The sequence below is a fragment of the Bombus vancouverensis genome, chromosome 17 (assembly GCF_051014615.1).
Source record: "Bombus vancouverensis nearcticus chromosome 17, iyBomVanc1_principal, whole genome shotgun sequence".
Lineage (NCBI taxonomy): Eukaryota > Metazoa > Arthropoda > Insecta > Hymenoptera > Apidae > Bombus > Bombus vancouverensis.
In genome coordinates this window covers 7,759,260-7,777,114 of record NC_134927.1, presented here as the reverse complement: position 1 = coordinate 7,777,114, position 17,855 = coordinate 7,759,260, and the positions used below count along the sequence as shown (strand labels likewise).

The 17,855-nt window shown below is 38.4% G+C and overlaps 2 protein-coding genes and 1 pseudogene across 2 annotated transcripts; all 3 read left to right on the top strand.

Annotated features, from left to right (window-relative positions):
• LOC117159300 (phospholipase B1, membrane-associated-like) overlaps positions 1-17,855 on the top strand; it is a 106,386-nt pseudogene that overhangs the window by 33,839 nt on the left and 54,692 nt on the right.
• Positions 5,936-7,744, top strand: LOC143303957 (uncharacterized). Its single transcript, XM_076626177.1, has 2 exons — positions 5,936-6,757; positions 6,899-7,744. The coding sequence occupies exons 1-2, from the start codon at positions 6,415-6,417 to the stop codon at positions 6,907-6,909; spliced, it is 354 nt and encodes a 117-aa protein (XP_076482292.1). The 5' UTR covers positions 5,936-6,414; the 3' UTR covers positions 6,910-7,744.
• On the top strand, positions 7,881-12,200 carry LOC117159288 (putative fatty acyl-CoA reductase CG5065). The gene is made up of 8 exons (XM_033339007.2): positions 7,881-7,942; positions 9,728-10,016; positions 10,105-10,421; positions 10,521-10,768; positions 11,000-11,183; positions 11,457-11,642; positions 11,737-11,991; positions 12,063-12,200. Exons 2-8 carry the CDS (start codon positions 9,771-9,773, stop codon positions 12,139-12,141), a joined length of 1,515 nt encoding a protein of 504 aa, XP_033194898.2. The 5' UTR covers positions 7,881-7,942; positions 9,728-9,770; the 3' UTR covers positions 12,142-12,200.

The following is a 17,855-nucleotide window of genomic DNA, read 5'->3' as shown; positions in this document are numbered from 1 at the left end:
GGTATTCGACCCGAACTATCCGATAGAACTTCGTATCGACGCTAGTTCGGATGGATATGAAGTTATTTTAATGCACAAGATTGAAGGTAAAAATAAAGTAATAGAATATTACAATATAAGAAGTAGCCCTGCGGAATCTAGGTATCATTCTTACGAACTATAAACGTTAGCAGTTGTGAACGCCGTCAAGCATTTCCGTCATTATCTCCACGGACGAGAATTTCTTGTCGTCTCCGATTGTAATCCTTTGAAGGCATCCAGTAGTAAGGTAAATTTGAATGACAGGGTTTACAGGTTGTGGGCTTACTTACAAACTTTTACTATTGACATTCTGTTCCGGGAGGGTAAACGAATGGCCCACGTAAATTTTGTCTCGCGAAATCCCGTAGACTTGGATCACCTTACGATCAACGAAGTCATAGAGAAGGAAATCAATCTGACCGAAATCTCCGAAGACTGGCTATTAGTGGAATAACGTCGCGACTCCCAAATTTCTGGGATCGTCAATAAATTGCAGAACGAGGAGCTCACGGGAGATATCGCGAATACGTATGAATTACGGTCCGGTACCCTTCATCGTAAAATACAGAGAAAAGGCAGAACTCTCTGCTTGTCCATTGTCCCCAGAGGTTTTAGATGGTCTGTTATTACCCATGTGCAACAGTCAATTATGCACTTAGGTTGGGATAAAACGCTTGAGAAACTGTGCGAGCGTTACTGGTTCGAAGGAATGGCGGAGTATGTTCGCAAATTCGTAGAGAACTGTCACGCTTGTCAAGTTTCGAAGGCCAGTTCAGGTAAAATACAAGCTGAATTACATCCTATACCTAAGACCAGTATACCTTGGCATACACTTCACGTGGACATAACGGGTAAACTAAGCGGTAAGAGTGACTCGAAGGAGTATATCATTGTTTTGGTCGACGCTTTTACAAAATTTGTATACCTGTAAATCATTCCCGTAAATTAGATTCCTTTAACACCATTACAGCACTTAAGTCCGCTATATTTTTATTCGGCAATCCCTGCCGGGTAATAGCGGACAAAGGAAGATGTTTTACGGGTAAAGATTTCCAAAATTTCTGCCAGAATAGACACATTAGACTCCATTTAATAGCAACCGGTGCGAGTAGGGCCAATGGACAGGTAGAGCGTATTATGAGTACGCTGAAAAATATGTTAACGACGGTGGAAACGACCGGGCGATCTTGGCAAGACGCGATTGGCGAGATACAACTAGCTTTGAATTGCACCACCAATCGTGTAACCAAATCAAGTCCTCTGGAATTATTAATTGGGAAGGCAGAAAGGCCCTACGGCTTATCGTTGCCTGATAATATTGAGGAAAAGGAAGTAGACATCTCCAATGTAAGGCAACAGGCGATACAGAACATAGAGACTTGCGCCAGTTATGATAAAGACAGGTTTGACAAAACGAAAGCGAAGATAGTTAGGTTTAATCTCGGTGACTTTGTGTTACGTAAGAACTAGGAGAGAAACCAAACGAAGCTAGATCCGAAATTCAAGGGTCCATTCGTGATAACGGAAGTTTTAGAGGAGGATAGATATACTTTAAAAACTCTAGATGGCAAACGGTCATATAAGGATAGACACGACAAGTTGAGAAAGATGCCAGATGGTTGCATTCCTGCTGAGTTGGACGTCTGCGGTGATGACAGCGACAGTGATAATAACGATGCCAGCACATTGATCTCTGGGAATCATTAACACCGTATTGTGGTCATAGTAATACACCCAGTGTAGTGCATGCGCCTTTTGTAATACTCCCAGTGTAGTGCATGCGCCTTCTGTAATGCTCCCAGTGTAGTGCATGCGCCTTCTGTAATGCTCCCAGTGTAGTGCATGCGCCTTCTGTAATACTCCCAGTGTAGTGTCTTGCGCCTTCTATAATACGCTCACTGGTGCCCTGCGCCTTCTATAATACGCTCACTGGTGCCCTGCGCCTTTTGTAATACGCCCAGTGTGGTATCTGGTGCCTTTCGTAATGCACCCAACGTGGTGATATGATCCAACAAATTGAGATCTTTGTGCGGAATCGAAAATGATCTGTCGTGTCATTGCGGTCTGACTGGTGACTTACGGAGTGCAACTGGCACTTTGAATACAAACTATAACACTAATTTGAGTTCTCTTTCATTTCCTTGCTTGCCAAATCTTAGAACAGAGCTTTGTTGTTGAACTGGACCATTGACTTATATGGAACATCTAATCGAATGGTAAATAATATCAGTTACACCGACTCTAATGTTAAAAAAAAAACTCTGTATTTTAGCTGCACACGAGGACGTGTGATAGTCAGAGTAGCCGTGTCGGAGATGGAAGGAAAACCGGAGCCTTCCCTTTGGAATTTTGAGAAAGCCTTCTAATGCTTTAGCCTAGATTTTATCATAACTGTAATTAAGCAATTGTCATTTGTAATTGTTTGATATTTGTGAAAGCGAAAGTGGGTTCGAGGTGACAACTGGTCGCCGAACGTAGCCACGGTCACGGGATAAACGTTTTGCCTGACGAAGGTGTGGATCGGTTGTATTGTTTTCCCTAGAAATCACATAGAATTGTACTTTAGAGATGCCGATATAATGGGACACACGTTGTATTAGGAATCAATCTCCAGACAGAAACTGCCTAGTATCGGTGTTTGGATCTTTCTCGATGTTTCCAAAGAGAATACAACAAACTTTTGACAGAAATTGCCTAGCAACAACGATTGGAACCTTCTCGATGTCTCCAGCGAGCATATAACAAACAAATGCAGTCGTATAGCGAAAAAGATTTTCATCAGCTATTCATTCGTGTGATCGCCTTGGAAAGTGATACATCGAGCAATTTGCCAAGTGTCTCAGCAATCGTATTATTGTGTTTAAAACTATTCTACGCATAGTAAAGAGTTATCCCGTTGACCGTGGATTCGTTTGAACCCCGGAACATTGTTAATAGCGTAAATTAAATTCATTATTCGTAAAACCTATCAATCGTTAATCTCATTATTCGTTAAATTCATTATTCGTAAGACATATTATTCGTTCCTCTTATTGTTCGTTAAACTTATTATTCTTTAATCTAATTATTAATTAAACTTATCGTTTGTTAATCTTATCATTTATGAAACTCATTATTCATAATATTTTGTAAAATCTTGTTTATTCGCGTAAATATATTCTCTGTTTTGTAAAACAATGGCTAATTCAAACGAAGAATCATTACGCGCCTTAAATCCTAATGATAACCCGACATATATATAAGGTTTTTTTTATTTTGAGCAGCCTTTGTAGTTAGTAGAATGGTCACCTTGACAGTGGATGCACTTCGCTGGGGTTTCCGGTGATTTAGTGCACTGATCAGTGGGGTGTGTACCTGCACATTTAACGCTGCGGAAGGTATGGTTGCAGTATTTCTTCGCGTGATCGTACCTTTGGCGCCTTTTACATTGCACTATCTCTTTTTTAACAAGCGGTGGTTCGAATTTTACTATCGAGTTCATTAGACGACTGATGTTGTAAATTTCCTTATTGTTAGGCTTTTGTTTTATGTCGATAAAAAATAAGGATAACGGGTCTTTCGAGACTCTGTGCCTTATGTTACTAACGTTGATAAATTCGTTACCGTGTTTTAAGATTTCAAATTTGAGTTCATCTATGTTTGCTGAGTGGTGGATGTTGCGTAGAACCACTCGGAGAGGTTTTTCGAGTTTGAGCTGGTATGTATGGAAATTGGCGTTCATGGTCTTTAATAGTTTGGTGAGCCTTCTATATGCATCAGGGTTTGTCGGCAGGATTTTTACTTTGTTATCATTTGTGTAATATCGGAATATATTAAAGGTGTAATTTTGTCCGATTAATTATAATTTATTAATAATGGATTGAAAATACAGATATTAGTTAGACAGAGAAACGATGTTTGATTAACAGGAAAACTAAATGCAACGCTCGTATTTACAACAAATAACTTGACAACTATTTGGTAACTCTCTCTCTCTCTCTCTCTCTCTCTCTCTCACTAGCAACTCTAACACTCGACACCACTCGCAACTCAATTCTAACGACTCTATGCTTCGACGTCTCGATCAACTCTGACCCTCGCCAATGTATTCCTGCTCGGTCCTGCACACACACACACGCACGCACGCACACACGCACGCACGCACACACACACGCACACGCACACGCACACCCATACACACATACACACATACACACACTTTTCGGCTGCCATACTCTGGCCTCTCGATTGCCACTCCTTGAAATATGAAACCGTACTTCTGTTTTGACGCTGCTTATCTTTTCTCGCGTCACTGTTACTAGGCGCTCTTGGATGTAAACAAACCACAAAAAGACGGCGTACACGGTGTTTTCTAATTTCAGCCGATCTCCAATCAAAGCTATTCTACGATATTACATTTGTTTTTAGGTTGTAGTCCTCTTTGAAGATATATCTCTCTATCGAATTAATCATCGTTTGTATGTCGATGACATCATCATCAAGTATTGGTGGGGGGGGGGGGGAATTTCTTTGGGTGTGTTGGTTTGTTGGTGGGTCTGCAATTTCCATGGCGTTGTTTGTGGATTCCAATATGGCGTATCGATTGTATGTGGTTACTTGGTTTGTTGACTGTTCGTTCTGAGTGGCGTTTGTGTTTATTTTTGATGCTTCTATTTTTCGCTTTTTGGAGTTTTTGGCGCCATTAGTACGAGGGGGATCTGTTGCACTTTTGCCACGGAGGAGGTAGCGCGGAGCAATTATGGAGTTGCTCCTGCCTGGTCGTGATTCCTGGACCATCATCGAGCTAATTAATTCAAAATGAATAACTAGTCGTGAGGCTATGAGGCTAGTATTCGGGTAGAGTTTAGGAGCGTAGGATCTTTTTCTCTAAAGAATAGGAAACACTTAGCTGTGTTCACTTTCAACGGATGGGCGACACGTGTTGGTTTACGAACTTCACAGAGCGCTAGACAATCGTCTGCACGCTTCGGCACTCAACAGTGAACTGCTATATACGATTCTTACAAGAATTGTTGTTATTTAAGGTTTAGGAAAACGTTTATACAGCAACCACACACACTGTGGGCATTTCTGGCGCGCGTTTCTGTTCAGTGACAGTACTTCGGCGGACTGGACTGTCGAAGCGAAAGGGTTAAAGAAGAAAGACAAACAGGTCCGTAAGATTTATGAAGTGGAACATGTGTAACCGTAAAAATTGTAGACATTCTCGTAGTTTGTGATATTCTATGATTTTAAGTGATAATAACACGTTGTATATCTAGTTTTTCTCCGAATAATGAAAAAAAGTTGGATGTCATTGCTAAGAAGAGACACGGAGGTACGAGAAGCATTCTTTTGCATATGGAAAAAAATATAATAATTTTGAATTAATGATTTTATAATGATGAAAAATGTTTAGATTGACAAATGTAATCTTTGAAAATATCTGCAAAATAAGACGTATAAGGTAAGGAACCTTTCATACGATGATTTGCAAAAATATAGAAACCGTTAAAATATGCCTTTTCTAACTTTTTTGTTATTCGACATTCGTAATAATAAAAATAGTGCGTTAACGAATTCGTGCTAATGTATTTCGAAATTTCATGACACTGTTCGTCTAGAAGATATGTAAGTTATTACTTGATAGCACGATAAACTGACTGTGAGTAGTAATGTTAGATAAGATATGAAGAAGAAGCTCGACAGAAGAAATCAGGATACAACGATGAATGCAAGATTCTTAATATTCAACACGTATATATCACGTGGTGGTCCCTTCAATATGTATCATCCAGTGTCGAAAAGATACGTCCCTTCTATGAAAAATATTTTGTTTACTATTTTATAACGAACAACGAGCGAGGGCGAAGACACAGCTTGATAAACTTGATAATATAATCTTGGTATATAAAGTATGACAAGAAGCAGGTTTTTCGTGGTAACTGTGTGGCGGAGCAGACGTAGGGAGGACGGAGCCGTGAGCGTACTCGCAATCTCCGGAAAACTGGAGAATTCAGGCAAGGAAAGTAACCAGAGTGAAGGATTAACGCCCGTGAAAGTAAAGCGGGTGTAGGAACCCATGAAATCTGGCGTGGAATGGCGCTAAAGGCGAAGATAAACCGAGTGCGAGGTTATGACGGTGGGGTAGCCATATTAGGACGCGTGACAACAGCGCCGCTACACGGGCTACCCGAGGAACTACACGGACGCAGTTATATTGGCATGCGCGTCAAAGCGCCGCGCGGGCCATTCGAAAGTGACAGCGACTGGTGGAATAGCAAGTGCGGAAGAAGTGGCCATTTTTGCGCCCAATGGCGAAAAAAGACGCAACAGTGGCGCAAGATAAGGAGTTAGGGGTAATCGTCAGAGGAGGGGGCGAAGCGGAGCTGGTGGAAGGGCCCGCTGGCAACGATGGATATGGAACCTGCGCTGCTGCTGCGGATCATCGCGACGCTTTTCCCCCCGCAAGAAGACAGGGCGGCAGAACGGCCGCGGGAAACGACACGGACGTTGGAATGGACGGAGGGACGACTGGGAAGTCACAGAGGAAGAGATATGGGAGGCGACCAGAAGAATGGCCTCCCGCGACGTGGCGCCGGGCCCGGACGGAATCTCTGGTCGGATCTGGGCAGAAGTGATGGGAGTCATGGTCCCCAGACTTCGGCGCCTCTACACAAGATGCCTGAAAGAGGGAGCTTACCCCCGGATATGGCGGACGGCGAGGCTGGTCTTGCCCGGCCTATGCATAAACATGGTAGGCGAAACCGTCCAAGTGGGATCGCAGATGAAATATCTGGGTCTCGTCATGGACAGCCAGTGGACGTTCGAGCCACACTTCGACTCCCTGATCCTGAAAGTGTCGGTGGCTGCTAATGCCATGTGCGGCCTGTTACAGATACAGAATGACCCAGGTGCTCACCGGACACGGCATGCTCGGCGAGTTCCTGAAGAGAATCGGACGAGAGACGAGAGACATCTGCCACTACTGCGGAGAGGGCAAGGACACGGCGCAGCACACCCTGGAGCTCTGTCCGGTTTGGGAGCTGCCCCGCTACACTCTGCGACACGCCATAGGAGGAACATTGACCTCCCTTCCCCCGCGATTGTAGAGGCGATGTTGAGAGGGCCACAGGAATACGAGGCCGTCCGCCTCTTCTGCGAGCGAGTTATGCTCGCGAAGGAGCGAGCGGAAAGGGAGAGAAAGGAAAACTCTCACCCTTGAAGGATAAGACGATGGAGAAGGATGGTAGTCAGACGACCTAGAGCCGCTCCACCGCCGTCCCAACGGACCACGCCTGAAAGGAGCGACATGGCTAGGGGCAATGACACCCCCCCTCCCCCCTAACTCCAATTCAATAGTCAGGAGGTACTAGAATTGGCTCGAACAAGAGGACGCGAGAAGGGGGTGCAACAGAAGTTAATTCATAAGAGGTTCCTGGAGCACCCCTGTCACACGCTTAGGATGGCCATCATGGAGTTTTAGTCGGTAGGAGTACGACACTACTCTGCTGTTACGCGATTACTGCAGCAGCGGAGTGTCCATGAGGATTTCTCCACGTATAAAAAAAAGTATATAAAGTATAATATATAAAATAATTGCGAAAATGCATAATCTCTCCATTACATAATATTACTTATAAATACTTTAGTTTATTTGCCTATGTTTCAGTTTATTTTACTAAATGCAAGGAGTCATTGCTATTTCAAGCGTAAAATGACTAAAATATCTCGCATGTTTAATTTAGTCGCCCTGTGTGTTGTTTACACTTTCATGAACACGAAAGGTTTTCGAGATGAATATATTATTCGAATCAGCAACGCATAACATTACCCGGTTTCAGTGGTAGGGTGACGTTATTAAAAGTAGGAGTATCTAGAATAGCGACACATCGAATATCGTTACAGTACAGTGAAAGACGTGTCTGGGAAACAGTAGCAGGTAACAGACGATTTCTTGTTATTCTGTATTCAATTGTGTCTGCCATTAGCTGTCATTCATCATTACCGATGTCATATAGATCAAAACTATCATCGAGTTATTAATTACTACAATAGTTTAAATGAAGTTTTTGAATTCTGAAATTTTTATTTTGTATTTTACATTTTACGCAGTAAAATGGTTCGTTATTGTGATTTTTCAATAATTTACAATCAGTCAGTAGAGGTAATCGGAACATTCGCCTTCGTGTCATAGTTGCATGAGACACTGGCTATTTTTTGGCAAATATTGAGTTTAGTATCGTTTTTCACAAGTTATTGTTAGAATTTACTTCGACTTTTCGGGTTTATGAAAGGAGGAAATACGCTCCGCGGTGACTATATTAATCATATGAGATATTTTAGTCATTTTATAATTTAAATAGTAAATGTTTGTAGTAAATTAAATTGAAACAAACGCAAATGAACTGAAATATACATATGTAATATTGATTCTATATAAAAGAAACTATGAAATGGTAGTGGGGAGATTATGTATTACGCAATTATATTATTAAGTTCAAGTAAAATATCCTACATTGTGATATCATATATTTCCCCTATTTTATTTATCACTTTCTTTATAAATATAGTTGTTAATTATTTACATGCGACAGAATATCCCTTCGGATTACAACGTAAACATCTTTTCATAGACATTCAAGTATTAAAAAGTTTATTTTCAATGTTTTTATAAATTGTTATTAGTTATTACTTAATAATAATAATTTTCTTCACTTGTATACTATGTATATGTGTGTACAATATTTAACGTATCAACTTTCTATAAAACAGCAACTTCTGAAACAAAAGGCTTGATATTGTAAAGATCAAGCAGAAAACAAATTACGAAAACTAAATAACGTAGAACGTAATGCAATGTAATATACACAATCATAACAATATAAAAGTATTGTACATTCCTGAAGTTAAAATAAGATGAAAATAGAGAATATAGAAACTGCGCTCTTTTTTACACGAACGATAGGTTCGCAACAGCTTACCTCGTGCAAGTCGTAAAGGAGAAGACCATGGCGTTCGGTGATGTAAACCATCTTGCGTAACATTTTCTAAAAAAAATCATCGATTATAGATTAAACCTGTTTACTCATTGAAATCTATAACAGCATATCGGAAATTTTTCTCTTTTTGTCTTCCTGAATAAATAATGAATGCAGAGCACATATAAAATATGTTTACACAGATTTCAAATACGCACGCATTCACGGGTTGTGACAGAAAAATCACACGTACTACATATTTTCATGGTGCTACTAAATGTGGGCGAATACTGTCTCCCATGAACCACACACATTTTCCACACAAATTCTGATCACGGTATATTATAATACTCACAAGCATACACATAAAATAAAAAATGCAGACGTGAAAGAAAACTACATAAAGATTAAGTATTAATAAAGCATCAACTAAGATATCGTTTTATGGAGTAATATGCAATAATACAGATTAATGTACAGTCGCATGAAAAATTGTATTTGCAGCGTCGCATAGCTCTTTTAACTTTTCTCTTTATTTGATGAACGACTTCCCCACATAGAAATATATTTGTACATTACACTGGATCATTAACTTAACGCAATTACTTGATTCATGCATAAGGAAACCATAATTGTTGAATTACGTAGATTTCTTTAGAAGGTAATATATAACAAAATCCCAATTATAACTAATATGGTATATTATTTACAAAACGTTTCCACTTACTGTCTGTCGGGAATGCCAGTCTATGGTAAATATTGGAATTGAAAGTGTGAAGATCCTGAGACATGGATACAATCAATAAAGAAACGAATGAAAATGGGACCAATGAAGGATTGAATAAGACGAATTCGCTCGAGGAATTCTACTCTGGTAGTGGGATCCTTGTGACTGGAGCAACCGGATTCGTGGGAATAGGTCTACTGGAAAAACTGATGCGCGTGTGTCCAGGCATCGCTGCCATTTTTATACTAATCCGCCCAAAAACTAACGAAACGATAGAACAACGATTTAAAAAGATCATAGATGATCCCGTTCGTATATAATACTTGTTTCCTTCAATGTTTAAGCCTGTCAGGAGCCAAATTGATTGACTGTCATTTCTGGAATTCTCGTTTTCAGATATACGATAACATTAAAGCGAAACATCCCTCAGTTTTGAGCAAAGTTTACCCCGTCAAAGGAGACGTGAGTCTGCCAGATTTAGGTCTTTCGCGAGAAGATAGAAATCTGTTGTTAGAGAAAGTAAACATAGTGTTTCACTCCGCGGCCACTGTAAGATTCAACGAACCGTTACACGTGGCTGTTAATGTGAATACAAAAGGCACCGCCCGTGTCATCGAGCTTTGGAGCGAACTAAAGCATCCGATTAGCTTCGTCCACGTCAGCACAGCTTTTAGTAATGCGAATCTACATGAGATTGAGGAAAAAGTTTATACGTAAGAATAAGTTATATGAAAACATTGTTCCACGGTTTATGAATATTATATTTGTAATTATAGCTCGAAGAATATGTTCACTTATTATTAATTTTGCAGCACGAGTTTGAAAGCTTCAGATGTGATCGATATGTGTGACAAATTCGACGAAAGGTCGATTAATGAAATAGAAAATAGGATTTTAAAAACATATCCAAACACATACACATTCAGTAAGAATTTAGCAGAGCAGGTTGTAGCAAGCAAGTGCAAAGATCTGCCAGTTGCAATAGTGAGGCCAAGCATAGTTGGTGCCTCTTTGGAAGAACCATGTCCTGGTTGGATACACAATATTTCTGCATTAACAGGTATTTTTATAAATATTTCTCAATGATAATTGTTCAATACTCGTCATATTTGGGAAAAGTATAGTTAATCTATTGTTAATCTAAAATGAGAGGATTTCCACCAGATCATACTTATTATAGTTCAAGTTTGTTGTTGTTCACAATTATGAGAATTCATTCCAATCTATTTAGTGCTACATTTCTGATAATCGAAAATCACAAATAATTTCTAAACCAATTTAATGTTACCAGGTGTCATTCTGCTAGTAAGTAAAGGATGTGCAACAGCGATACGAGGTAGGAGAGATGCAAGATTGGATGTAGTGCCTGTCGATTTCGTAGTCGACACGATAATATGTACTGCATGGCATGTCACGCTACATCCTGATCATGAAGTTAAAGTTTACAACTGCACCAGCAACGCATACCCTTTTAAGTAATATTTCTTACGAATATATTTTAACTAATGTAATTCGATTGTTACAGTATTCCAAAAAAATTCAGTTTATTAAGGAATGTAGACAATGCGCAAACAAACGTAGAAAATAAAAGTCCATTTGTGATCACAATACGATAATTTAGGAAGATAGTGATGTAATGTAATACTTATTTAATTGCATAATATTTCCTGAGATACTCGGATAGTAATAAACTTTACTTTAAGCGTAATTCGATTAATTGTACAAATGTAATTATTTCAATTCGCAAGATGGGGTCAGATGAAAGATGCCGTGGTGAAATGTGGCATAGAAACTCCGATGAACGATACGCTATGGTACCCGGGTTGTTCAATAATAACTAATAGATATATTTACAACGTTCTGAGTGTAATTCCGTATATTTTGCCTGCGTTCATCATAGATATCTTTTTAAGACTCCGAGGTAGTAAACCAATGTGAGTAAACCTATCGATCCTTGAATAACGAGGACAATCTTTCTGGGACAATCTTTGTGTTCATCTACAATAATAATTAAAAATAATATTTTAGAATGATGAAACTTCTAAAAAATGGCAACAAACTGTTCACATCGGTAGTGCATTTCACCTTGAACGAATGGACTTTTCAACAGGATAACTGTTCCGACTTGGCCAAGAAGGTGAAAATGTTGAATGACAGCGATATGGTCAAACTAGATTTACGGGATATGAATTGGGAGAAGTATGTTGCAACTTACCTGATGGGAATTAGGAAATTTATTCTAAAACAAGAGTTTAAGTCAACAGCCCGACAACGATTATCAAGGTGCGTATAAAAGTATCTTGGTATAAAAAAATAGGAACTTCTATAAATACATATATTTTCGGTTATTTCAGGTTGTACTGGGTACATCAGATCACCAAAACATCCGGTATAATAATTTTGCTAAGGATAATACTATGTTTAGTGTACTGACTATTTTACTGTTTTCTCTTCGAACCAAGAACAATATAAATAGAATTTTATAAATGAGAGATTCATCATTCCTTTCATTTTGTCTTTCCACTCGTTTCATTTCTAAATAAATTCATTTATGACATTGCTTAATAAGGATGTATGTATTTATATACACACGGTTTCTGATTTATCATACATGACAACACCTTTACTCCTCGATGTTTCTAGTACAATAACATCTGCGAACGTTAATACATCACCTTTAAGTGTTTGTTTAAAGATGATTTCTACATAAAAATTCTGAGGCGTGTCTTTACGTTATGCTAAACAACAAAATGATTATATAGAGAAAAATAGTAATATTTACTGCTGTTACGACCGATCGCGGAGAGACGCGGTCGCGAGGAAAACGCGTCAGCGAGAGGCGTAAATTCTCGCTACGATTCGGTGAATCGACGCCGCGAAGTAGTCGTTCCCCTGTTTCGGTTAGGATAACAGAGGTGGTTGATTGAATATGACACAATAGTAAGTTATATTTCACCGTTTATTCCACAACTTATAACGAGGATAGTTACACTGGTGCGTATGTACGAGATTGGTGAATAACCCGCTCGAAGGATGTTGATCGTTCGAAGGATGCGAAAACAGTAAAGTCTTGGGAGACGATGATGTGTCGGAGGAAAACTAAGGATGGGTGTGTCTAGCGCACGGGACCATCGGATTTGTTGGTGCCGATGTTATTTAGGAGAGTGAGGGAATAGGCTTCGTTTTTAATTGGTTAAACGAAGGGTCTTAACCGCCCTCGAGAGAAAGTGGTTAGTGGGAGGAAAGTTGCAGCGTGCGTGAGAAAAACCAGCTTTCCCTTGTCCAGCCGTGGTTGACATTAGTGTTTAGAAATTCTTCGGAACCAGATATTTGTTTTGTTTCAAGGACCTTTTCTAGGAAATCTATGAGATTGATGGACGGTGTTTAAAACTATGGAGGATACGCTGCGAGTACCCGAAGACATCTGGTTGCCACATTGCCCGGGGCGTGGCCTCGGCCATGTGGCGTGTTACGCGACGTAACAACTACTAATAATTTCTATATTAAATCAGTTCACTGAAAATAAATATTTTTCCGTATAATGATTAAAATTTCTTTCTTTTTCCACCAAACAAAAGTTAAGACATAATTATACTATAACAACAATAATTCATCATTGAAAATTCCTTTGAGATTTAAAAAATGATGATAGCAAATAAATATCTTTTACAATAAGATAGTTCTAAATGCCCACTTTCGTTTCTGAATTGTTTGTTCACAAACCTTGTAGTTCTTTGAGCAGTCGGCGTTAAAATATATAACACCATCGACGAAATAGGAAACAGACGTGGCAGTGAGAACTGGACAAAATGTTACTTTACATAACAAGTCGCAAATAGTATACGTAGGAATTGATGTTCGGGGCACTCACCTCCAATAACCTTGTCATTCACCTATGTTATCGAGGTTATCATTCATTCATCATGTATTAGCCTTCGCTCGTTGTTCGTGTTAAGGAAATTCGAGGATTTGGGAATACAAATTATTGACTATATTTCTCATACAACAGTTATACACCTATATTCCTCTCTAAGAACGTCTTGCACGCACGCTGGTTGCCAACCGACTAGCCTAGATTCTTCTAACATCTGGCAACAGTCTTTTGTCTCCACTGAGTCCTTGACGCCCTCTAACCCTTACACACACACTCTCATGTACAGTGTAAATGTATCACTTCCCTAACACGCCTCCTTACATTTATACTGTACACTTAATTTTATTTACATACTTGTCGAATTAACAAAATATTTGACATTTATCGCTTTCTTTACATTTCTCTTATTTTACATTCATCCATGACCTAAACCTTTCAAATTTCTCTCTACACAGTGCCTTCGTAAAAATATCCGCAGTGTTTTCTTCTGTACTTACTTTTATTATGTTTATCTTATTTTCCTTTACGTACTCGTAAACGTAGTGGTAATGAACTTCGATGTGTTTAGAATTTTTTGTAAAAGTTCCGTATTTTGCTATACTCATTACTCCAGAGTTATCCTCATAGATTTTTACAGGGTTATCGTCTACATTTACATCGAAGATTTTCATTAGTTCTCTGATAGTCATTACTTCGCTCACCGCTTCCGATAGAGCTACATACTCTGCATACGTCGAGGCTTTTGTCACACACCTTTGTTTTTTAGACTTCCATTCAATTACATTTCCATACAATCTAATTACATACCCAGAAGTCGATTTCCTATCTATATGATCTCCTGCCCAATCAGCGTCCACATAACAATCTATCGTTTCGCATTTTTCATTTCTTTTATAATGTAGCCCTAAATCTCTAGTCCGGTACAAATATTTCAATATTCGCAAGGCATATTTAAAATGTGTCTCGTTACAACAATCTTGAAATCTACTCAGATAATTCACACTATAACTTATATCGGGTCTGGTATTTACACTAATATACAGCAATGCGCCAATTAAATTCTTGTATCCAATGTCCTCTCTATTTATCTCAGCTTTTCCAATTTTTAAGTTGGTCTCCATAGGTGTGCAGTACAATTTGCTGTTATGTAATTTATATTTGTTTGCTAATGATTCTATGTATTTCTTTTGGCTTAATCTCATTTCATTTTTTAAATAATCATACTCTATATTTATTCCAAGATATTCTTTTACTTCACCTAAATCTTTCATTTCAAATTTATCAGTTAATAATTTTTTACACTTTGTATCTTCCCTTTGTTTTTACTACAAATCAACAAATCGTCTACGTATATTAACAAATAAACAACATTTTCTCCCTCTCCATAAGTATATAGGCACAGCTCTATATTGTTCTTTTTAAAACCTAATCTCGTCACATACTTATCAAAACACTCATACCAGTCCCTCGGACTTTCTTTTAACCCATAAAGCGCTTTCGATAATTTACAAACTCCATTCGTTCCGTCCGCATATCCCTTTGGTTGATTTACATATACCTCCGAGGTTACTTCACCATTTAAAAAGGCAGTTTCTACATCCATTTGCTCAATTATTAATCCATTTTGACAACAATATGATAGCAATATCTTAAAGGTCTGATTACTCGCCACTGGAGAATATATGTCATAGGCTACGTTTCTTTGTTGAAATCCCCTTACCACTAATCTAGCCTTATACCTGTCCTCTGATTTTTTCGTGTAAACCCATTTTACATCTAATACTTCTTTGCCTTTTACCCTTTCTACCAATTTCCAAGTTTTATTCTTATAGAGACATTCTATTTCCTTATCCATAGCCTGTTTCCAAACTTCATTATTTTCGCAACAAATCGCCTCCTCAAATGTACGAGGGATATCTACTTTACAATAATTTGCATGAATCTCGCAAATATTTTCCTTTTCTGGATACCTTACTGGAGTTTTCTTAATACGTGTAGATCTCCTAGGAGTGTTTGAGCTTTCAATACTACTATTATTTTCATCTTTCCTACCTTCTAACTCTTCCTTATCCATACCATCCAATGAAAGTTATCTTCGCTATCATTTCTATCTGCCTCTAATGAATTTTCCTCAAAACCGATACATTTAGTGTCTGTCTCAATGACCTCTACATGTCTAGCTATTGTTATTTTCCCACCTAATAAGACTCTGTATCCTACTTCACTATATCCTAATAGAATTCCCATATCTGCCTTCTTGTCCCATTTGGAAGCTCTTTTTTGTTCTGGCCTTCTTACAAAAACTTTACTTCCATATAGATGTAGATTTTTAACACTTGGTTTTCTCCCGAAGAATATTTCAAAAGGTGTCTTTCTTTCTATAGTATTCGCTAATATTCGATTTTTCAAGTATGCCGCTGTACAAACTATTTCCGGCCAGTACCTTTTATGTACTTTCGCTTCCGCTAACAAGCAACGCGCCATGTCCATCACTGTTCTATTATACCTTTCCGCTGTCCCGTTTAATTCATGTACGTATGTTGGGCAATTATTTATTCTTATACCTTTATCCCTAGCAAATTTATAAATTCGATTATTTAAATATTCTTTACCATTATCGCATCTTAATATTTTTAACCTCTTGCCCGTTAAATTTTCGGCTTCATTTACGAACTGTACGAAAGAATCAAAGACCTCATCTTTTGATTTTATACAATAGATCCTAGCTATTTTACTATAATCATCGATAAATGAAATGAAATATTTTTCTCCATTGAATCCGGTGGTCTTAAAGGGACCACATACGTCCGTATGAATAATTTCCATTATTTCCCTAGCCTTAGTTCGATTATTTTTGAAAGGTAAGTTATGCATTTTGCTTTCTATACACACCCTACATTTCAAAAATTCCTTTTCAAATTCATTCGGTATGCCAGTCACTAGCTGCTCTTTACCCAAAATCTCTAAATATTTAAAATTTACGTGTCCTAGCATCCTATGCCATCTTTCCTTTTTACTCATACCACTACGTTCGGCGCTGTTTACTAAGTGCTTCTTCCCTTTCAATATACTTTTTATTCTATATGTCCCATTTTCTTTGAACGCTACAGCTGTAAGTTTATTATCCTCATCTATTATTTTCGCAATATTTCCTTTGGAAATAACCGTATTCTTATTGTCTGTTAGTTTACCTAAACTAATCAAATTTGCGGACATTTCTTTCGCGTAAAATACTTTCCTCATATTTATTTCATTTTGTTTTCCGAATGCTTCAAAATAACTTATAACATTCCCAACTTTTGTCGCTTTCATCGGTCTATTATCGCCTAAATATATATTTACCGGTTCTTTTAGGTCGATAGATTTATCGAAATAATTTATATCATTAATTATGTGATCAGTACAACCGCTATCTAATAGCCACACTATTTCGTTCTTACTTATCTCATTCGCCTCACTGCTGTTTGCTGTGTGCGCCGTTGCTATCCATATGCCTGCTCTTGAGTTTCCATGCTCGCCCGTGCCGGTTGTTGATTGACGATGAAAGTTTCCACGTCCTCTGCTCGTATTGCCTTTGTTCCCTCTTCCTCTGTTTCGACCACGTGTTGGCCCATGCCAATAGCCGTTGCTGCTTTCCGCTTGGACGCCATTTTGACACTCTCTCGCAAAGTGTCCTAATCTTCCACATCTGAAGCATCCTTCCTTTTTTGCAGAAAAGGCGTTGGTTTGCCTTTCTCCTCGATTGGATTTATTTTTCTTCTCTGCTACCTCTATTTTATTTTTTACATACGCTACCGTTTGATCCTCTTCTTTCAATGCGTCTATTATGTCCGCTATGTAGCTGTATTCTTCGGGTAACGTATTCAGCATGTAATTCAGCTTTTCCCTCTCACTTACTTGTGCGCCCGCACTTTTTAATTCATTGATTAATTTTTCGAAATCGTTAAAGAATGATGCTGAATCACTGTAGTTCTCCAGTCTTATGTTTTCCAATCTCCTTCTGCATACGATCTGCAGTGCCGTCGACTCTTTCAAGTACATTTCATCGAACCTTTTTATTATATCATACGCCGTTTTTCCTTCCCTAACATACTCCAATTGTCTGTTCGATATTGCACTATAAATTATATTAATCGCCTTCAAATCCTTTTTGTCCCAGTCTTCATCGTCTCTTTCGTTCTTCATTCTAGTTGTAACAACCTCGCATTCCTTATATTTGAGAAACATCGTGATTCTTTGCTTCCACATTCCATAATCCTCACCATCGAATATA